Source organism: Macaca mulatta, chromosome 19, assembly GCF_049350105.2.
Source record: "Macaca mulatta isolate MMU2019108-1 chromosome 19, T2T-MMU8v2.0, whole genome shotgun sequence".
NCBI classification, from domain to species: domain Eukaryota; kingdom Metazoa; phylum Chordata; class Mammalia; order Primates; family Cercopithecidae; genus Macaca; species Macaca mulatta.
The window spans coordinates 51,727,644-51,743,896 of record NC_133424.1 but is presented as its reverse complement, the minus strand read 5'-3'; the positions used below and the strand labels follow the sequence as shown (position 1 = coordinate 51,743,896).

The 16,253-nt window shown below is 55.3% G+C and overlaps 1 protein-coding gene across 32 annotated transcripts in view; it reads right to left on the bottom strand.

Annotated features, from left to right (window-relative positions):
- LTBP4 (latent transforming growth factor beta binding protein 4) overlaps positions 1-16,253 on the bottom strand; it is a 35,553-nt gene that overhangs the window by 8,799 nt on the left and 10,501 nt on the right. For 14 of the 32 annotated variants that reach the window (XM_077982785.1, XM_015123992.3, XM_077982796.1 and 11 more), the window contains 20 exons: positions 16,002-16,249; positions 15,823-15,925; positions 15,365-15,439; positions 15,146-15,268; positions 14,111-14,275; positions 13,293-13,442; positions 13,059-13,178; positions 12,009-12,140; positions 11,799-11,924; positions 11,007-11,132; positions 10,272-10,514; positions 9,678-9,803; positions 9,470-9,589; positions 8,473-8,604; positions 8,138-8,263; positions 7,631-7,753; positions 7,226-7,357; positions 4,373-4,504; positions 4,168-4,293; positions 1,610-1,756 (listed from right to left, as the gene is read on the bottom strand). In XM_077982785.1, coding sequence (XP_077838911.1) covers positions 1,610-1,756; positions 4,168-4,293; positions 4,373-4,504; positions 7,226-7,357; positions 7,631-7,753; positions 8,138-8,263; positions 8,473-8,604; positions 9,470-9,589; positions 9,678-9,803; positions 10,272-10,514; positions 11,007-11,132; positions 11,799-11,924; positions 12,009-12,140; positions 13,059-13,178; positions 13,293-13,442; positions 14,111-14,275; positions 15,146-15,268; positions 15,365-15,439; positions 15,823-15,925; positions 16,002-16,249 — 2,775 coding nt within the window. The remainder of the gene's footprint in view (positions 1-1,609; positions 1,757-4,167; positions 4,294-4,372; positions 4,505-7,225; positions 7,358-7,630; positions 7,754-8,137; positions 8,264-8,472; positions 8,605-9,469; positions 9,590-9,677; positions 9,804-10,271; positions 10,515-11,006; positions 11,133-11,798; positions 11,925-12,008; positions 12,141-13,058; positions 13,179-13,292; positions 13,443-14,110; positions 14,276-15,145; positions 15,269-15,364; positions 15,440-15,822; positions 15,926-16,001; positions 16,250-16,253) is intronic. The other 18 variants (XM_077982786.1, XM_077982804.1, XM_077982805.1 and 15 more) reach the window with 3 other exon arrangements.

Here is a 16,253-nt window from a genome sequence, read left to right as displayed (position 1 = left end):
AGCCAGGCGTGGTGGCGGATGCCTATAATCCCAGCTACTCAGGAGGCTGAGGCAGGAGAATCGCTTGAACCAGGGAGGTGGAGGTTTCAGCGAGCCGAGATCGCGCCACTGCACTGCAGCCTGGGCAACAAGAGCGAAACTCCATTTCAAAAAAAAAAAACAAGAAAAACTGGCTGTTGGGTACTATGCTTATGCTTACTATCTGGGTGACGGAATCATTTGTATCTCAAAGCTCAGCATCATGAAATATACCCAGGTAACAAACCTGCTCATGTATGTAAAGTAAAGATGGAAATTATTAAAAATAAATACATACGTAGCTTTTTTTTTTTTGAGATGGAGTCTCCCTCTGTCACCCAGGCTGGAGTCCACTGGCGCAATCCCACAACCTCCGCCTCCTGGATTCAAGTGATTTTCCTGCCTCAGCCTCTCGAGTAGCTGGGATTACAGGCGTGTACCACTACATCCAGCTCATTTTTGTATTTTTATTAGAGACGGGGTTTTGCCATGTTGGCCATGCTGGTCTGGAACTCCTGACCTCAGGTGATCTGCCCGCCTCGGCCTTCCAAAGAGCTGGGATTACAGGCGTGAGCCACCACGCCCAGCCTAAATACGTAACATTTAAAAATTAAAAAATATATATATACTGCAGCCTGGGCAATATGACAAAACCACGTCTCTACAAGAAATACAAAAATTAGCTGTGGTGGTGGTATATGCCTGTAGTCCCAGTTACTCAGCAGGCTGAGGTTGGAGGATTCCTTGAGCACAGGAGGTGGAGGTTGCAGTGAGCTGAGATCGTGCCACTGCACTCCAGCCTGGGTGAAAGTACGACTCTGTCTTAAAAAAAGAAAAACATTAAAAAAAAAATTTCCAAAAATGCCCCGAAACCCCTTCCACAGTACCACAGTGCTCTCTTACTGTGGTAAGTCGGTGTGATCGGGCACCTGACTCCTTCCCTGGCCCCATCTCTCCCCACCCCTTCCTTTGCTGTCTAAATCATGCCATGTTGAACCTGTTTCAGTTCCTCTTACATGCCAGATGCTCTCTGGCTTTGCCAGGCCTTTGCCCTTGCTGTGTCCTCTGCCCAGAATGCCCTCCTCACACATCGGGCCTGGCTCATTTCTACTCATCCTGCAGCTCTCAGTTCAGATGTCCTCTCCTACAGCAAGAACTCCCTGACCCTCTTCTCATGCTGGGCCAGGCGCCTCCTCCAAAGCTCCCCTGGGCTTTCCCCATCACAGTCTTGTTGATTTCTCTGAGTTGTCACTATCTGGTGATATCTCTGTCTGTCCCATTGGCTTGTGAGCCCCTTGAGGACAGACAGTGATCCCTCCTGGTCACTACTACGTCCTCAGTGCCCAGAAGATGGCCTGAACACAGTGCACGCCCTGTGAACATTTGTTGAATGAAAGAATCTGGTAGAGTCACGGCCAGGATCCAGTTATCCTGACACAGTCTCACTACCCATGTTAACCTATGTGTCTTTTGTTGATGTTTAAAACAACAGTATTTAACTGATGGTAGCTGTCCACATCAGGAATGATTAGACCACATGATTTTCCCATGGGGCCAGCAGTCATCAGTTAAATAGACACAACAGTCTCACCAGCAGAAGTTCGTGGGGAAACACAGCGTCCAGTCATGGGGTCAAACTCCTCCGGGCTGTTGGGGCAGACACAGAGGAAGGAGCCTTCGACGTTTTCACACAGGGCAGCTCCACATACACCCTGTAGGGTTTCACATTCATTCACATCTGTAAGCAGGAGACAACAGGGGACACAGTGGTTATAAGCTTCTATGATTCCAAAGGTCCGAAAGTCTGAGCTTTCAAATATTATGAGTATATTTAATGGCCCAGACTCCATCATCTGTTTTTATTCTAGTGACAAGCCCTGAATTTCCCTTGGGAACCCTGTGCTCCTCTATTTTCAATCCTGTGCTTTGAGTAGAGCTATATCTACTCTGAGAGGTGGGCACAAGTTCCAGGAATGACCAAATAGATGACTGCATTTCTCTGGTTCAGAGATAGCAGTGATCATGCTGGGTCAATCAAAGCCAGGCCTGGCACTTTTGCTAGAAATATTGAAAAAGAACCTCCCTTTTTAGCTCTAGGGTTGCCAACTGGAGCTGTTAGCCCAGAGGTTCTAGGGCCACCTTCATCATTATGAAAAATAATCTGCCTGAAAATCATGCAATAGAAGAAAGCAGAACTCAGAGAAGATAGAAATAGCCTTGTTAAAATTCCTGGATCCAGTTATGCCTGGAGTTCAAATATATCCCAGGTCTTTATAGTTTTAATTCCCTTTAAAGAAATAAAACCTGTTGTGTTTGCATTTGTGAAAATTTACAGAATGTATAATTAAGATTCCTGCATTTCACTGTATATAAATTGAACGTCGAATGAAAATATCTGTAGGATACAATGGCTCATGCCTGTAATCCCAGTGCTTTGGGAGGCCAAGGCAGGAGGGTTGCTTAAGGCCAGGAGTTTGAGACCAGCCTGGGCAACAGAGCAAGATCTCTACAGGCCAGGCGTGGTGGCTCACGCTTGTAATCCCAGCACTTTAGGAGGCCAAGGTGGGCACATCACCTGAGGTCAGGAGTTCAAGACCAGCCTGGCCAACATGGTAAAACCCCGTCTCTACTAAATATGCAAAAAATTACTGGACGTAGTGGTGGGTGCCTGTAATCTCAGCTACTTGGGAGGCTGAGGCACGAGAATCGCTTGAACCCAGGAGGTGGAGGTTGCAGTGAGCCGAGATCATGCCATTGCACTGCAGCCTGGACAACTAGAACAAAACTCTGTCTCCAAAAAAAACTCATCTCTACAAAAATTAACAACATTAGCTGGGCGTGGTTGTGTGTGCCTGTGGTCCCAGCTACTCGGAAGCTCAGTTCTGGAGGGAGGCTGGCTTGAGCCCAGGAGTTAGAGGCTGCAGTAAGCTATGATCACACAACCACACTCCAGCCTGGACAACAGAGCAAGACCCCAGCTCAAAAAAAAAAAAAAAAAGAAGAAGAAAATATTAGTAAACACATATTGAATTCTGGTTAGTGATATGTATATTAAAGAATTTATGGGGAAGCAGACTGGTGCCTGCAATTTACTTTTAACTCTGTCCAAAAAATTAGATGGATTAATGGATAGATACGTGAGGAAGTAAGTATAATAAAATAATATAATCTAGATCATGAGTAGGCAGGTGTTCATTCTATGATTCTCTCAATTTGCTTTGTGTTTAGAAATTTTCCTCATAAAATGTTAGGAAAAATTAACGTTTATGAACACTTTAGTGCTTTATACATTTATACTTTATACATTTTTATTTTTATTTATTTTTAGTTTTAGTTTTTATTTTTTGAGACGGAGTTTCGCTCTTGCTGCTCAGGCTGGAGTGCAATGGTGCAATCTCAGCTCACTGCAACCTCCGCCTCCCAGGTTCAAGCAATTCTCCTGTCTCAGCCTCCTGAGTAGCTGGGATTACAGGCATGCACCACTACGCCCAGCTAATTTTGTATTTCTAGTAGAGACGGGATTTCTCCATGTTGAGACTGGTCTCGAACTCCTGACCTCAGGTGACCTGCCCACCTTGGCCTCCCAAAGTGCTAGGATTACAGGTGTGAGCCACCGCGCCTGGCCTACTTACACATTTTTAAAAGTACACACATAAAAATAAAACCTGAATAGGTCAGGTTTCTTTCACCAGCCACTACAACAGTTCTGAGAAGATTTTTTTTTTTTTTTTGAGACAGGGTCTCACTCTGTCACCCAGGCTGGAGTGCAGTGGCGTGATCTAGGCTCACTGCAACCTCCATCCCTTGGGTTCAGGCCATTCTTGTGCCTCAGCTTCCTGAGTAGCTGGGATTACAGGCATGCACCACCAGACCCTGCTAATTTTTGTATTTTTAGTAGAGATGGTATTTCACCATGTTCACCAGGCTGGTTTCAAACTCCTGACCTCAAGTGATCTGCTCGCCTCAGCCTCCCAAAGTGCTGGGATTACAGGCATGAGCCACCGTTCTTGGCATGAAGATGATCTTATATTCCAAAGTCTAAATTCCACAACCCGAAAGTTCCTATTTGTTCAGATACATGGGGAGGGACAGGGCCTGACCAACCTCCCCCACCCGCTTTGGTCCCATCCACCCCCTGAAGTCCCATACCCACGCAGTGACGCCCATCCCGCGCCCCCTCGTAACCCTGGTCACAGAGGCACTGGAAGGAGCCGGGCAGGTTCTGGCACACGGCGTGGGCACCGCAGAAGGACCGGTTCCGGCATTCGTCCACATCTGCAACCACCAGACAGTCAGGCCATTTCTGGACCTTCTACCATCTCCACATCTCACCCGATGCCCGACGGACACCCACCCTGGCATCCGCCCCCTGGCGTGGGCTGATAGCCAGGGTCACAGGCCGGTGTGCAGCGGTAGGAGCCAGGGGTGTTCTCACAACGCTGGGCTCCACAAATCTCGGGACCATATTCTTGGCACTCATCCACATCTGCAGAGTGTGGAGGAGATGAAAGGGGAGTCAAAGGCCTGAATTCAGAAGTTCTAACACCACTTCCAGTCCCCAAGACTAAGAAGTCTTTAGAAGGCCGGGCGCGGTGGCTCAAGCCTGTAATCCCAGCACTTTGGGAGGCTGAGACGGGCGGATCACAAGGTCAGGAGATCGAGACCATCCTGGCTAACACGGTGAAACCCCGTCTCTACAAAAATACAAAAAACTAGCTGGGCGAGGTGGCGGGCGCCTGTAGTCCCAGCTACTCGGGAGGCTGAGGCAGGAGAATGGCGTAAACCCGGGAGGCGGAGCTTGCAGTGAGCCGAGATCAAGCCACTGCACTCCAGCCTGGGCGACAGAGTGAGACTCCGTCTCAAAAAAAAAAAGTCTTTAGAAATCTGGTATTCTAGAAGTCTGAGCTTCTAAAGATCAACAATGTTGAAAATGTTGTTTTTTCTTTGAGACGGAATCTCGCTCTGTCACTCAGGCTGGAGTGCAGTGGCTCAAGTTCGGCTCACTGCAACCTTTGCCTCCTGGGTTCAAGCAATTCTGCCTCAGCTTCTGGAGCAGCTGGGACTACAGGCGTGCACCATCATGCCCGGCTAGTTTTTGTATTTTTAGTAGAGATGAGATTTCACCACGTTGGCTGGGCTGGTCTCAAACTCTTGACCTCAAGTGATCTGTCCACCTCAGCCTCCCAAAGTCCTGGAATTACAGGTATGAGCCACCACGGCCAGTCACTTTTGTATTTTTTTTTTTTTTTAGTAGAGATGGGGTTTCATCATATTGGCCAGGCTGGTCTTGAACTCCTGACCTCAGGTGATTTACCTGCCTCAGCCTCCCAAAGTGCTGGGATTATAGGCATGAGCCACCATACCCAGGCATTTTTTTTTTAAATGGGGGTCTTGCTCTGTTGCCCAGGCTGGAGTGCAGTGGCAGGATCATGGCTCACCGGAGCTTCAACCTCCTGGGTTCAGGCAGTTCTCCCACCTCAGCCTCCCAAGTAGCTGGGATTACAAGCATGCGCCACCACACCTAGCATAGTTGATAACTCTCAAATCCTCACTGCCGTCTCTCAAAGCATGGTCCCACCTCAGGGCCTTTGTACAGGCTCTTCCCTCTGCCAGGAACAGTCTCCCCTCAGCTCTCTGCATGGCTGCTTCCCTCACTTCCCTCTGGTGTCGAGGTCAAGCCCTCCTAGCACTCCTCCCTCCACTGCTCTGTCATCTCTGTCCTGCTTTGTTTTCCTTCCTAAACCTGACCTTATATGTATGTATTTATTGGCATGCCGACTGTGGCCTCCCTAGAATACAAACTCTACAACAGCAGGGATTTGTGTCCATTTTGTTCTTTGCTACATCTCCAGTGGCAGAACAGTGCCCGACACATAGTAAGGTGTCCCCCAGTTTTTTGTTGTATAAATCTTTTTTTTTTTTTGAGAAGGAGTCTCACTCTGTCGCCCAGGCTGGAGTGCAGTGGTACGATCTTGGTTCAACTGCCACCTCCGCCTCCCGGGTTCAAGCGATTCTCTGCCTCAGCCTCCTGAGTAGCTGGGACTACAGGCGCATGCCACCATGCCCAGCTAATTTTTGTATTTTTAGTAGAGACAGGGTTTCACCATGTTGGCCAGGCTAGTCTCGATCTCTTGACCTCGTGATCCACCCTCCTTGGCCTCCCAAAGTGCTGGGATTACAGGCATGAGCCACAGCGCCTGGCCTGTTGTATAGGTCTTGAGTTTATTTACATATTTATTACCCCACAATGATAACTCCAGGAAGGCAGGGGTTTTTATATGACTTATTTCCTGTTGCACTTACTTCCTTTTCCGGACACTGGCACAGAGTAGGTGCTTAATGAATTCTTGTGGAATTAATGAATACGATCTTAGGAAGCTAGACTTCCGTGAGTCAGAGGTCTAGCAGAGTCAACGGCAGCCCACAGATGTTTTGTTTCAAGTGTGCCACAAGATGCGGACTCACACATCATCACCTCCCCACAAAAAAAAATTTAAACTGTATGGAAGATTAGCCCCACCCTCCTGCCTCGCTGGAGTCTGACCCGGGAGGGGTGAAATTGCGGGGCGGGTGGGAAGACCTGGAAGGTAAGAGAAGGCAAGGGGCGGGTCTGTGGGCGGAGCAGAGATAGGAAGGAGGGCCTATGTGTTCCGAGAGACTGAAGCCGTCTGAGCGAATGGAAAGGCCAGTGTAGCGAGGCCATGGAAGGGCAGAGCTTAAACGGGCGGAGGCCAACGCTAGGAGAATTTCACCTTGGGAATTTCTCATTGGGCAAGGATGAGGCCTAGGGTCGCCGGGATTGGGCCTCTTTGGAGGGAAGGCTGGAAGTAGGACTGGTGGAGGACAGGGAAAGGGCGCGTCCAAACTTCTGTTAGGAAAAGGGGCCTGAAGAGGGGGTTTTAATCCAGAGGCCGACTGGAAGGGGCGGGGCCTAACAGTTTTGGGGAGGTGTCTTACTGGGGGCATAGCCTAAAATGTGGACTGGGCTTCAACTGCAGAGGCGGAATGGACTGCGGCTGGAAGGGAGGCTTGGCCGTGGTACTGACACAAGAAAATACATGGACACAGTGACTGCTTTCCACTACAGAGATACGGTGCTTTCCCTCCCCCTAAATCTGGGAAGTAGGGCGCCCCTCCTCAGTCCCCAAGGGAGCAGCCTCCAGCACCCCGTTGCGAGCGCTAGCGGAGGTGGAGGGGGCAGGCTCACCGTCACAGGTGCCCTCGGGGCCCGCATGGTACCCAGGATCGCAGTCCCGGACACAGCGGTAGGAGCCGGGGGAGTTCTCACAGCGCTGCGACCCGCACAGGGCCGGGCCCCGCTCGCGACATTCGTCCACGTCTGAGGAGGGAGGTCGGGTGGTCGGATGTGGGAAGCAGGGAGGCAAGATGGGGGAGACAAGGAGGGGAGAGGAGAGTCAGAAAAGGGAAGCCAGGGAAGCAGAGAGGGCCGGGGAAGATTTGGGTAGAGGAGAGATGGGGAGGCTAGGAGAGGAGAGGGGGGAAGGAGGTAAGGGGAGGGGAGAAGCGGAGGAGGAAAGACAGAGGTGGGAGGCCAGTGCGCGAGTCCGGGAGTCGGAGGGAGGAGGGATCAGGCCGGGGCGGGGCCTCTCACCGAGGCAGGAAGCGAGGTCCGGGCCGGCGCGGTGTCCCGGAGGACAGATGCACTCGAAGGAGCCGTCGGTGTTGGTACAGATGCCGCTCTGGCAAAGGTCCTCCTCGCTGCACTCGTCCACGTCTGCGGGACAGGGCGTCCGAAAGCCCGGCCCACCTCCCCCTCCGCCTAACATTCCAGTCCACACCCCTCCACCGCTCCTTGGCGCTCCTAGGCCTTTCACGCCTTCCCCAACCTGCCTCAGGCTCCTTCCCTCCCTGCAAGTACCAGCCCCCGACGGGTTTAGAACAGCTTCTTTCCAATCATTGTCCAAATACCCAGACTCCGCCCTTTCCTCTCCATACCCCTCCCCGCCCACTGCCTCGAGACTCCCACCAGCTGCCCCCGATCTTGCTGGAAGATCCCGGCCAAAAACTCGTTTTCCCCTTTTCGCCCTCTTCTCCCCGTCCCGCCTTTTCCTGCCCTAAGCCCACCCTTTCCGGAGCCAGGACCAGCCTGGGTACGAACCGAGGCAAGAGGCTCCGCGGGGTCCGGGTCGGTAGCCGGGGGCACAAGTACAGGCAAAGGAGCCGTCAGTGTTGAGGCACTCGCCGTGAGGGAAGCAGAAATCGCCCTCCAGGCACTCGTTCACGTCTAAGGTACGCGGGAGTTTGGGCGGAGTCACAGGACCCGGCCTCCCAGACACAAGCCCCGCCCACACCGCAGTAACCCCGCCTCCACCAATGCCAGGTTTCTGAGCAGCTCCCACAGGGCCTTGGTCCCGCCTCCACCTTTCCAGCTGGCTTTGCCCTGGAACTCAGGCCCTACTCCCAGGCTCTCTGGCGGGTCCCTATGCTGCTCACCTGCGCAGGGCCCGGGCCGACCCGACGGCGCCCGGTAGCCTGGCGCGCAGCTGCAGCGGAAGGAGCCTTCGGTGTTAGTGCAGTGGCCGTGGGGACCACAGGGAGGGGCACCCGAACTGCATTCGTCCACATCTGTGGGGGGTGGGGGTGTTCAGAAAGGGTCCAGACGAGTCCCCTTGGAGTAGGGGGTCTGGGGGAGGTGGTGGGAAGTGTCATGAGTTGGAGGCCAGGGGAGGGCTCCATGGCAGAGGTGGGTAGGGCTGACCGAGGTTCCCGGGTTTCGGGGACCATGGTTGCGAGTCCTGTGTGTCTAGGTTTCTAGGAACTACCTGTGCCAGGATTTTGGAGTCAGGAGAGGGGACTCTGGCTTAGACAAGGATCAGAAATGAACTAGGGCAAGGGACCAGTCAAGTATTATAAACCAGGATCACTGGATGGGATTCCGTTGAGCCATGGGTCAGAGTTAGTGACTGGAATCTGAGTCCAGTTAGCATCAGAAGTTACAGTCAGGGTCCAGAATTCTGCCTCGAGTCAGGGGCCAGGGTCAGGGATTATGAACCCAACCAGGTTCCAGAGAAGGGATTCTGAGAAGAGGCAGGGGCTGTGAAAGAGACAGGACCAAGAGTCACACAGTCAAGGTTATGGTCAGTGCTATGGTTAGTGGTTATGATTAGGGTCAAATGTCACAGTCAAATTCAGGAGTTACAGGTCACATTCAGGGCCAGAGTCATGAGGGTCACAATTGCTATCAGGGTATGGGCAGGGACTATCATCAAGGGTGATGGTTCGGGTCAAATGTCACTGTCAAGATGGGTCTTAGGAGTCACATTCAGGGTCAAGAGTTGTGGTCCAGGTCAGGGTCAGGAGTCACAGGCTCTGGGGACTGAGGGACTGAGGTCCAGGTCAGGAGGTTATGGGCCAGGTCATAGTTATGATCTGGGTCAAGGGTCAGGGGTCATGGTGCAGGCCCAAGGTCACAGCCAGGGCCTGGTCTCACCAGTGCATCTGCCATGGTGCAGGTGGTGGCCAGGAGGACAGGGCCTGCACTGGAAGGAGCCAGGTGAGTTCACACACTCCTGCCCAGGGCATGCCAGGTGGTTCTCACACTCATCCACATCTAGGGGGCAGGGGAGAGGGTGGCCTTGAAGAAGTGGCCCGATGCCCCCCTCACCCATCCACACTCCTCCCCCCCTCCCCGGCCTCACCCTGGCACTCGGAGCCAGCAGCGTTGGGTTGGAAGCCCGTGGGGCAGACACACTGGAAGCTGCCTTCTGTGTTCTCACATCGGCCGTAGGTGCAGGGTGGGGGGCTTCGGGCACACTCGTCCACATCTGGAGCAGAGGGGACCAATCAGGCTGAGGAAAGGGCCTGAATCCATCCCCATGGCCATCACCACCCACCCCAGCATTCCAGTCTTGAGCCAGCCTCCTAGACTTGCCTCAGGCTGCTCCCTCTTCCCAGGAAGACAGACGCCTTCCTCCCTTCTTCGTGTCCCTATTCAATGGTCTCTCCAGCTACTAGGGTGGGGCTAAGGCACCAACTCCATGTTGCCTGCCCTGCCTCAGGTGACCTCCTCCTCAGGGTTCCCATAAGCACAAGAGTATCTTTCAAAAAGGGAGGAGGGGTGGGGAGCACTATCTTATTTTGTTGAAAGGAGGGAAGACTCTGGAGTGAGGTCCCCATCCCTCAGCCCCTGTTCTCCATCCCTGAGCCCCATCACTCTGCCTCTCTGCCCCTCAATCTCTCTCCAGTCCCCACAGCAAACAGTGATGGAGTGGGGCTGGGCTCAGCACCCTCACCTTGGCAGGGGGCCCCGGGCCCTCGGGAGCGGAAGCCAGCAGGGCAGGCACAGTGAAAGGAGCCTGCCGTGTTGTCACAGCGGCCAGGCCCGCAGGGCGGCGGCTCCTGGGCACACTCATCCACATCCTCTTCACACGCCGAGCCCCGGAAGCCAGCCGGGCAAACACAGCGGAAAGAGCCGGGCAGGTTCTCGCAGGCCCCTCGGCCACACAGGCCTGGGCTCTGGGTGCATTCATCCACATCTGCACAGGGCAGGGGGCCGGGGGTCACTTGCTCCCCTCTGCCTCCCTGACCTCTGTCACTTTGGCTTTCCACCCTCCATCATTCTGTCCCCCGACCCCATCACTATTCCTCCTTGTAACCATCATCTGACTCTATCCTCCACCAATCCCTCCTAAGCTGCCTAGATGGCTCTGTCTCTGTAGTCCCCATGAGAAGGCCTCCTTCTCCTCTGTCCTCTATAACTCTGCTCCCCTTACCTGATTACGGACATCTCCATCCCTCCTCACTCTGCTTCCCCATCTTCCATGACTCAGCCTTTCTGTTTCCCATCACTTGGACTCTCCATCCCAGGTCTCTCTACTGCCATTAGACCACACGTCTGCTCCAGAGCCTGGCCTCTGTCTCCCATCAGTCAGCTCGCTTTGCCCTGTTGTTCAGTCTCTCTGGCCCTCATCATCGCGCTCTACCCAACCCCTCACACCCCTTCCCAGCTGCCCCTCCCAGGCCCTCACCCTGGCAGCTGGCTCCGTGTGGTGCAGCCTGGTACCCGGCGGGGCACACGCACAGGAAGCTGCCTGGCGTGTTTTCGCAGCGCCCGAGGTCACACGGCGGCGGCACGCGGTGGCACTCGTCCACGTCTGTGGGCACAGACCAGGCGGCTGGGACTGGGGCAGACAGTCCCGGGAGAAGCGACGCAGAGAGGCGGGGGTAGGGGGAAGCGGGAGCGGGGCCAAGCTTGGGCCAGAGCCAGGCTAGGGACCGGCCAGGACAGGCGGAGAAGTGCACAGTGAGAGGGGCAATTGGAGAGGGTAGGGTTTGGTAGGGCAATGGCAGAAAGGAGAGCTTTGGGGACCGAGCAAAGGGAAGGTGGGGTCGGGGCTAGAGAAGAAAGGATCAGTTTGGGGATGGGGCTCTGGTGTGGCAGGGTTGGAATCAGGGGTCGTGGTCAGGAGATTGGTTGCCGCAGTTGCAGGACAGTGGCGGGGCCTGGGGGAGGGAGTTAGTCTGGGACGGGGAGAGGCGTGGCCAATAAGGGCGGGGCCTGGGCGTGGGGGCAGAGCAATACGAGCGGCGACCAGGCCCCAGTAGAAACTGGCAGTTTGGGAGCTAGGTAGGGGTGGGGTCAAAGGGAGGCTGGAGCTGGGTGGAGGCGGGGCAGGGAAGGGCGGGGCCAAGGACCAGGGAACAGCGGTCCTGGGGCGGCACCAGACAGGGGAAGCGTGGGAGGGGTGGAGAGGCTCTGGAATGAGAGCAGGAGCGAGACCCTGGGGTGGGCCTGGAGCCAGGTGGGGCAAATTTCTCACCCAGGCATTCCGTAGCCCGTGGGCCGGCTCGGAAGCCCGGGCCGCATACGCAGCGGAAGCTGCCTGGTGAGTTCTCGCAGCGCCCGGGAGCACAGGGCGGGGGCACGCGGCGACATTCGTCCACATCTGAGGACACGGAGGGGGCTGGTGACAAGGTGACCGGGCAAAGCCCCCCGCCCCGCCTCCTGCCACCCCCTCCGCCTTGCTCACCAATGCATCGGGTGCCCTGGGGGCTGAGCCGGAAGCCAGAGTCGCAAGCGCAGGTGTAACCGCTGGGCCGGGAAATGCAGCGTCCTGGGCCGCAGACCTGGGGGTTGCGCTGACACATGCCGGAGGAAGGACCTGGGGGGTCCAGTCAGCCAGGGTTCCCCCACCTCTGAATCCTCCGTTCCTTTTCTCCCAGTACAACCCCCACCCCCGGAGACATCCATAAAACACCTTCATGGATGTCTCCTCCCCAAGCAAGCCCAGTCTTCTGATCTTTTTTTTTTTATCCTGGAACATTCTCATCAGATCCTTGGCCGAATCCCCTCATAATGCCACCCCAAGGTCTCTGGCTTTGAATAGTTTGCCCTCCAACCCTCTGCCTGAGATACATTCTTAGTGCCCTACCTGAGAAATAATTATCTAATATTAGATAATGAGAAATAATTATCTACCGTAAGTATCTGAGCACTTATTAGGTGTCAGACACTTTAGAGACATCTGAACAATGATCCCCATTTTACCGATGAGAAAACTGAGTCTCAGAGGTTAAGTGACTTGCTCAATTGACACAGAAGAGCACAACTCCAACTCCAGCTCCTGATCTACCACCCAACCCTTCAAATGCTTCTCTCTGCGCATAACATTCCTATTTGCTGTATCCTGAAATCTTCACCTTGGAGTCTCCTTACCCCAGAATCCCACCTGTAATACTCCCATCAGTGCCCTCAATTCTTTTTTTTTTTTTTTGAAATGGAGTGTTGCTCTTGTCGATCAGGCTGGAGTGCAATGGCACAATCTCAGCTCACTGCTACCTCTGCCTCCTGGGTTCAAGCGATTCTCCTGCCTCAGCCTCCCTAGTAACTGGGATACAGGCATCTGCCATCACACCAGCTAATTTTTGTAGTTTTAGTAGAGACGAGGTTTCGCCATGTTGGCCAGGCTGGTCTCGAACTCCTGACCTGATGATCCACCCTCCTCAGCCTCCCAAAGTGCTGGGATTACAGGCGTGAGCCACCACTCCCGGCCCAATGCCCTCAATTCTTTCTATCAAACCTGAATCAGGAATCTCAGGACCAGTCCGGGCAGGGATGCTGGGCAAGGGAAGCTCAGGGCCGGGCCGGGGATCAGGCCGGGGGTCAGGCCGGGGCTCCGGGCGATGGGTGGGCAGAAAGCCTGATAAAGAAGGGGTATCAACGAGTGGAGCCCAAATCCTCTCTTGCCTCTTTTCACTATGGGGCTTGGGCAGCCCCTTGAAGATGGCACCCACTTCTGCCAGAGCCAGCTCACCTGCAGATGGCCGAGAGGTGGCTGGCAGGGTACGAGGCTGGCTGAGTGACACTCGGGGTGGCTCCTGGCCCAGGGGTCTGGTGTTGTAGCGGAGGTCGGAGGCCGAGTAGTGGTAGCCAGGGCCAGCCGGGCAGATCTCCCGGAAACCCTCTGGGAATAGGAAAGACAGAGGGACACGGAGAGGACAAGAGAGCAGGAGGAAAGCGATGGCAAGCCCACACCCTGGGCTTGGCTGGGGGCAGGGCTTGGCGGGACAGTGTCAGGGTTTTGAGTTGGAGGCTGGGATGCGGTGGTGTCCTGGCCAAAGAGTAGAACGTCTCAGAGGCTAAAGGTGGGAGCAAGAGCGTTTTCCCCCATTTGGGATGGTGGTAGGGACAGGGTTGAGGGTAGGGTCTGGTTGGGTCTACAGGGACAGACTTGGAGGCTAGGAAATAGCTCCCTTGTGGGATTTAGTTTTAAGCGGAAGATAGAATGCCAGGGAGGTGTCTCAGGGAGAGGCATGCCTGGGGTGGGGCTAAGCTGAAGGCAGTGTCTCAGAAGCTAAGGACTTGGTTAAAGCTCAGGGACAGGATGAGACTGGGCGTTGACGCTCAGGAGACAAAACCTAACTTGGGGGCTCCGGGGTAGGTGTGGCTACGGATGGAGGTGGAGCCGTGGATGAGGTCCAGTCTGAGGCCCACGGGTCGCAGAGGCTGGGGCGTGGCCAAGGCTGGAGCCCAGCCAGGTTAGGGGCGGTGAGACTCAGGGTTGGAGGGCGGAGCGTAGAAGGAGCGCCACATGTGTTGCGCGTAGGGTTAGGCAATGCGGCAGGGGCTCACCTGAGCCGAAGGGTGGGCAGAGCTGGCAGCCCCGGCCCCAGGCCTTGCCCACGCGGCTGCAGCAGCAGATCTGTTTAGTGATGTTCCGCAGAATGGGCAGGGAACAGCCGCCGTCGCGGAGCACGCGGAAGCAGGGCCCTTTGGCCTCTGAGATCACGTGTTGGGCTGCGAGGAGCAGGGAGGAAATTCTTCAGGGCGGGGCTGGGAATGCTGCGGCACTGAGGGATTTGGGAGAGAGGGGAATGGTTCCGGGGTTGGGGGTGGGGGCTGCTGGGTGCGAGGGGCATTTGGGAGAGGTCTGAAGGAGAGCAGTGGGCTCTGGAGGTCTGAGAAGGGCTTGGAGCCTATGAGGTGTCAGTGGTGAATGAGACTTTGAGAAGGATCTCAAGATCTGAAGAAAGTCGAGTCTCGAGGGGAAGGAGAGGATTTGAGGGTCTGAGAAGGATTCCAGAAAGTCTGGGAGAGCTGGGCGCGGTGGCTTACGCCTGTAATCCCAGCACTTAGGGAGGCTGAGTTGGGCAGATCCCTTGAAGTCAGGGGTTTGAGGCCAGTCTGGCCAACATGGTGAAACCTTGTCTCTACCAAAAATACAAAAAAAAAAAAAAAAAAAAAAAAAAAAAGCCAGGCATGGTGGTGCCCGCCTGTAATTCTAGCTACTCGGGAGGCCGAGGCAGGAGAATCACTTGAACCCGGGAGGCAGAGGTTGCAGTGAGCCGAGATCGCGCCACTGCACTCCAACCTGGGTGACAGAGCGAGACTCCATCTCAAAAAAAAAAAAAAAAAAAAAAAAGTCTGGGAGTCTGGAGGGATCTGGATCCAAAAGACTTGAAAGATCTAAAGGTGGTCCAGGGATGCTGAGGCTGTATGAGAATCTGAGAAGTTCTGAGGGGGCTCTAAGGCTGACTGAGAGGAACCCGGAACTCTGGGAGGATCTGTGGGGGTCCGAGGGAATTAAAAGCCCCAGTATGCTCTGGGACGTGGTCTGAGGGCAGGGAGGGCATGGCACTCAGCCTCAACTCCCTGCTGGTGGCTCACAGATGCAGCTGCTGCGGGACGAGTCGAGCAGAAAGCCGTCGGGGCACACGCACGTGTACCCGCCGCGCGTGTTTGCACACTCGCCGTGCTGGCAGCGCCCGCCAGTCGCGCACTCATCCACATCTGCCAGGGTTGGGGAGGTCACTGTGGAGTCAGCAACTTGATCCCTGCATATCCCGCCCCCAGAACCAAGCCCCTCTCACTCCTGCCCCATCGCACCTTCGCAGGACCCATTAACTCTTTCAAAGCCGGTTGGACAAGGTCCATCTGGGGCGCCCACTCTTCCGGAGTTCCCTGTGGCGAGAGGAGAGGGGTGGGCCAGGGACAGGTGGGCTGAGCGAGAATGGAGTGGGCAGAGACGAAGACTGGGTAGAAGGGACTAAAAGATGTTGGCTGTAGTTGAGTGCAGGGTCAGCCTTAGGTTGGCTGACCTGGAGACTCTCAAAGACATGGGAGGTGCCATGGCACAAAAGCAGGGTGAGAATAGAGTGGCCAAAGTCAGAAAATGGGGTGGGTGGTCCCAGAGTGGTATGAAAAGCTCAGGAATGGAAGTCGCCTCCACAGTGGGGTAGGCGTGGCTACAATTTGTGAACTGGGTTTATCTAGGGCAGAGTAGGAGCGGTGAGGTTCTCACCCCTCCCCAGCTCCGAGCACCTCAGGGACGTCCTGGGACTTACCCAGGCGCTCGGAGCAGAGCTGACAGTCGTGAACGCCCCAGGCCAAGCCGGCCCCTCGGCAGCAGACCTCCTGCGTCCGGAGCCCGGGCAGCGGAGACGCGCACTGCGGGGAAGTGTTGGGTGAGCGCGCCCTCGCGCGGAGGCACGCTCCGGGCCCCTCCCCACCGGCCTCCTCTCACTTCGCCTCCGCGCAGCTCCCGAAAGCAGTAACCGAAGCCCGAGGCGTCCGAGTAGCCGTCTTCCCGCGGCGCGCTCTGTGCCAACACCGTGTAGGGCGCTGCCGCCTCCGCCCGCGCCGCCGCTTCCGCCCGCGCCACCGCCTCGGCGTCCGCCTCCTCCCAAGGGCCAGACACACGCTCCACCTGGTGCACCACCACCGACGCCTCCTGCGGGTGCTCCACGTGGACGCTCACCATAGATGCCACGCCTAG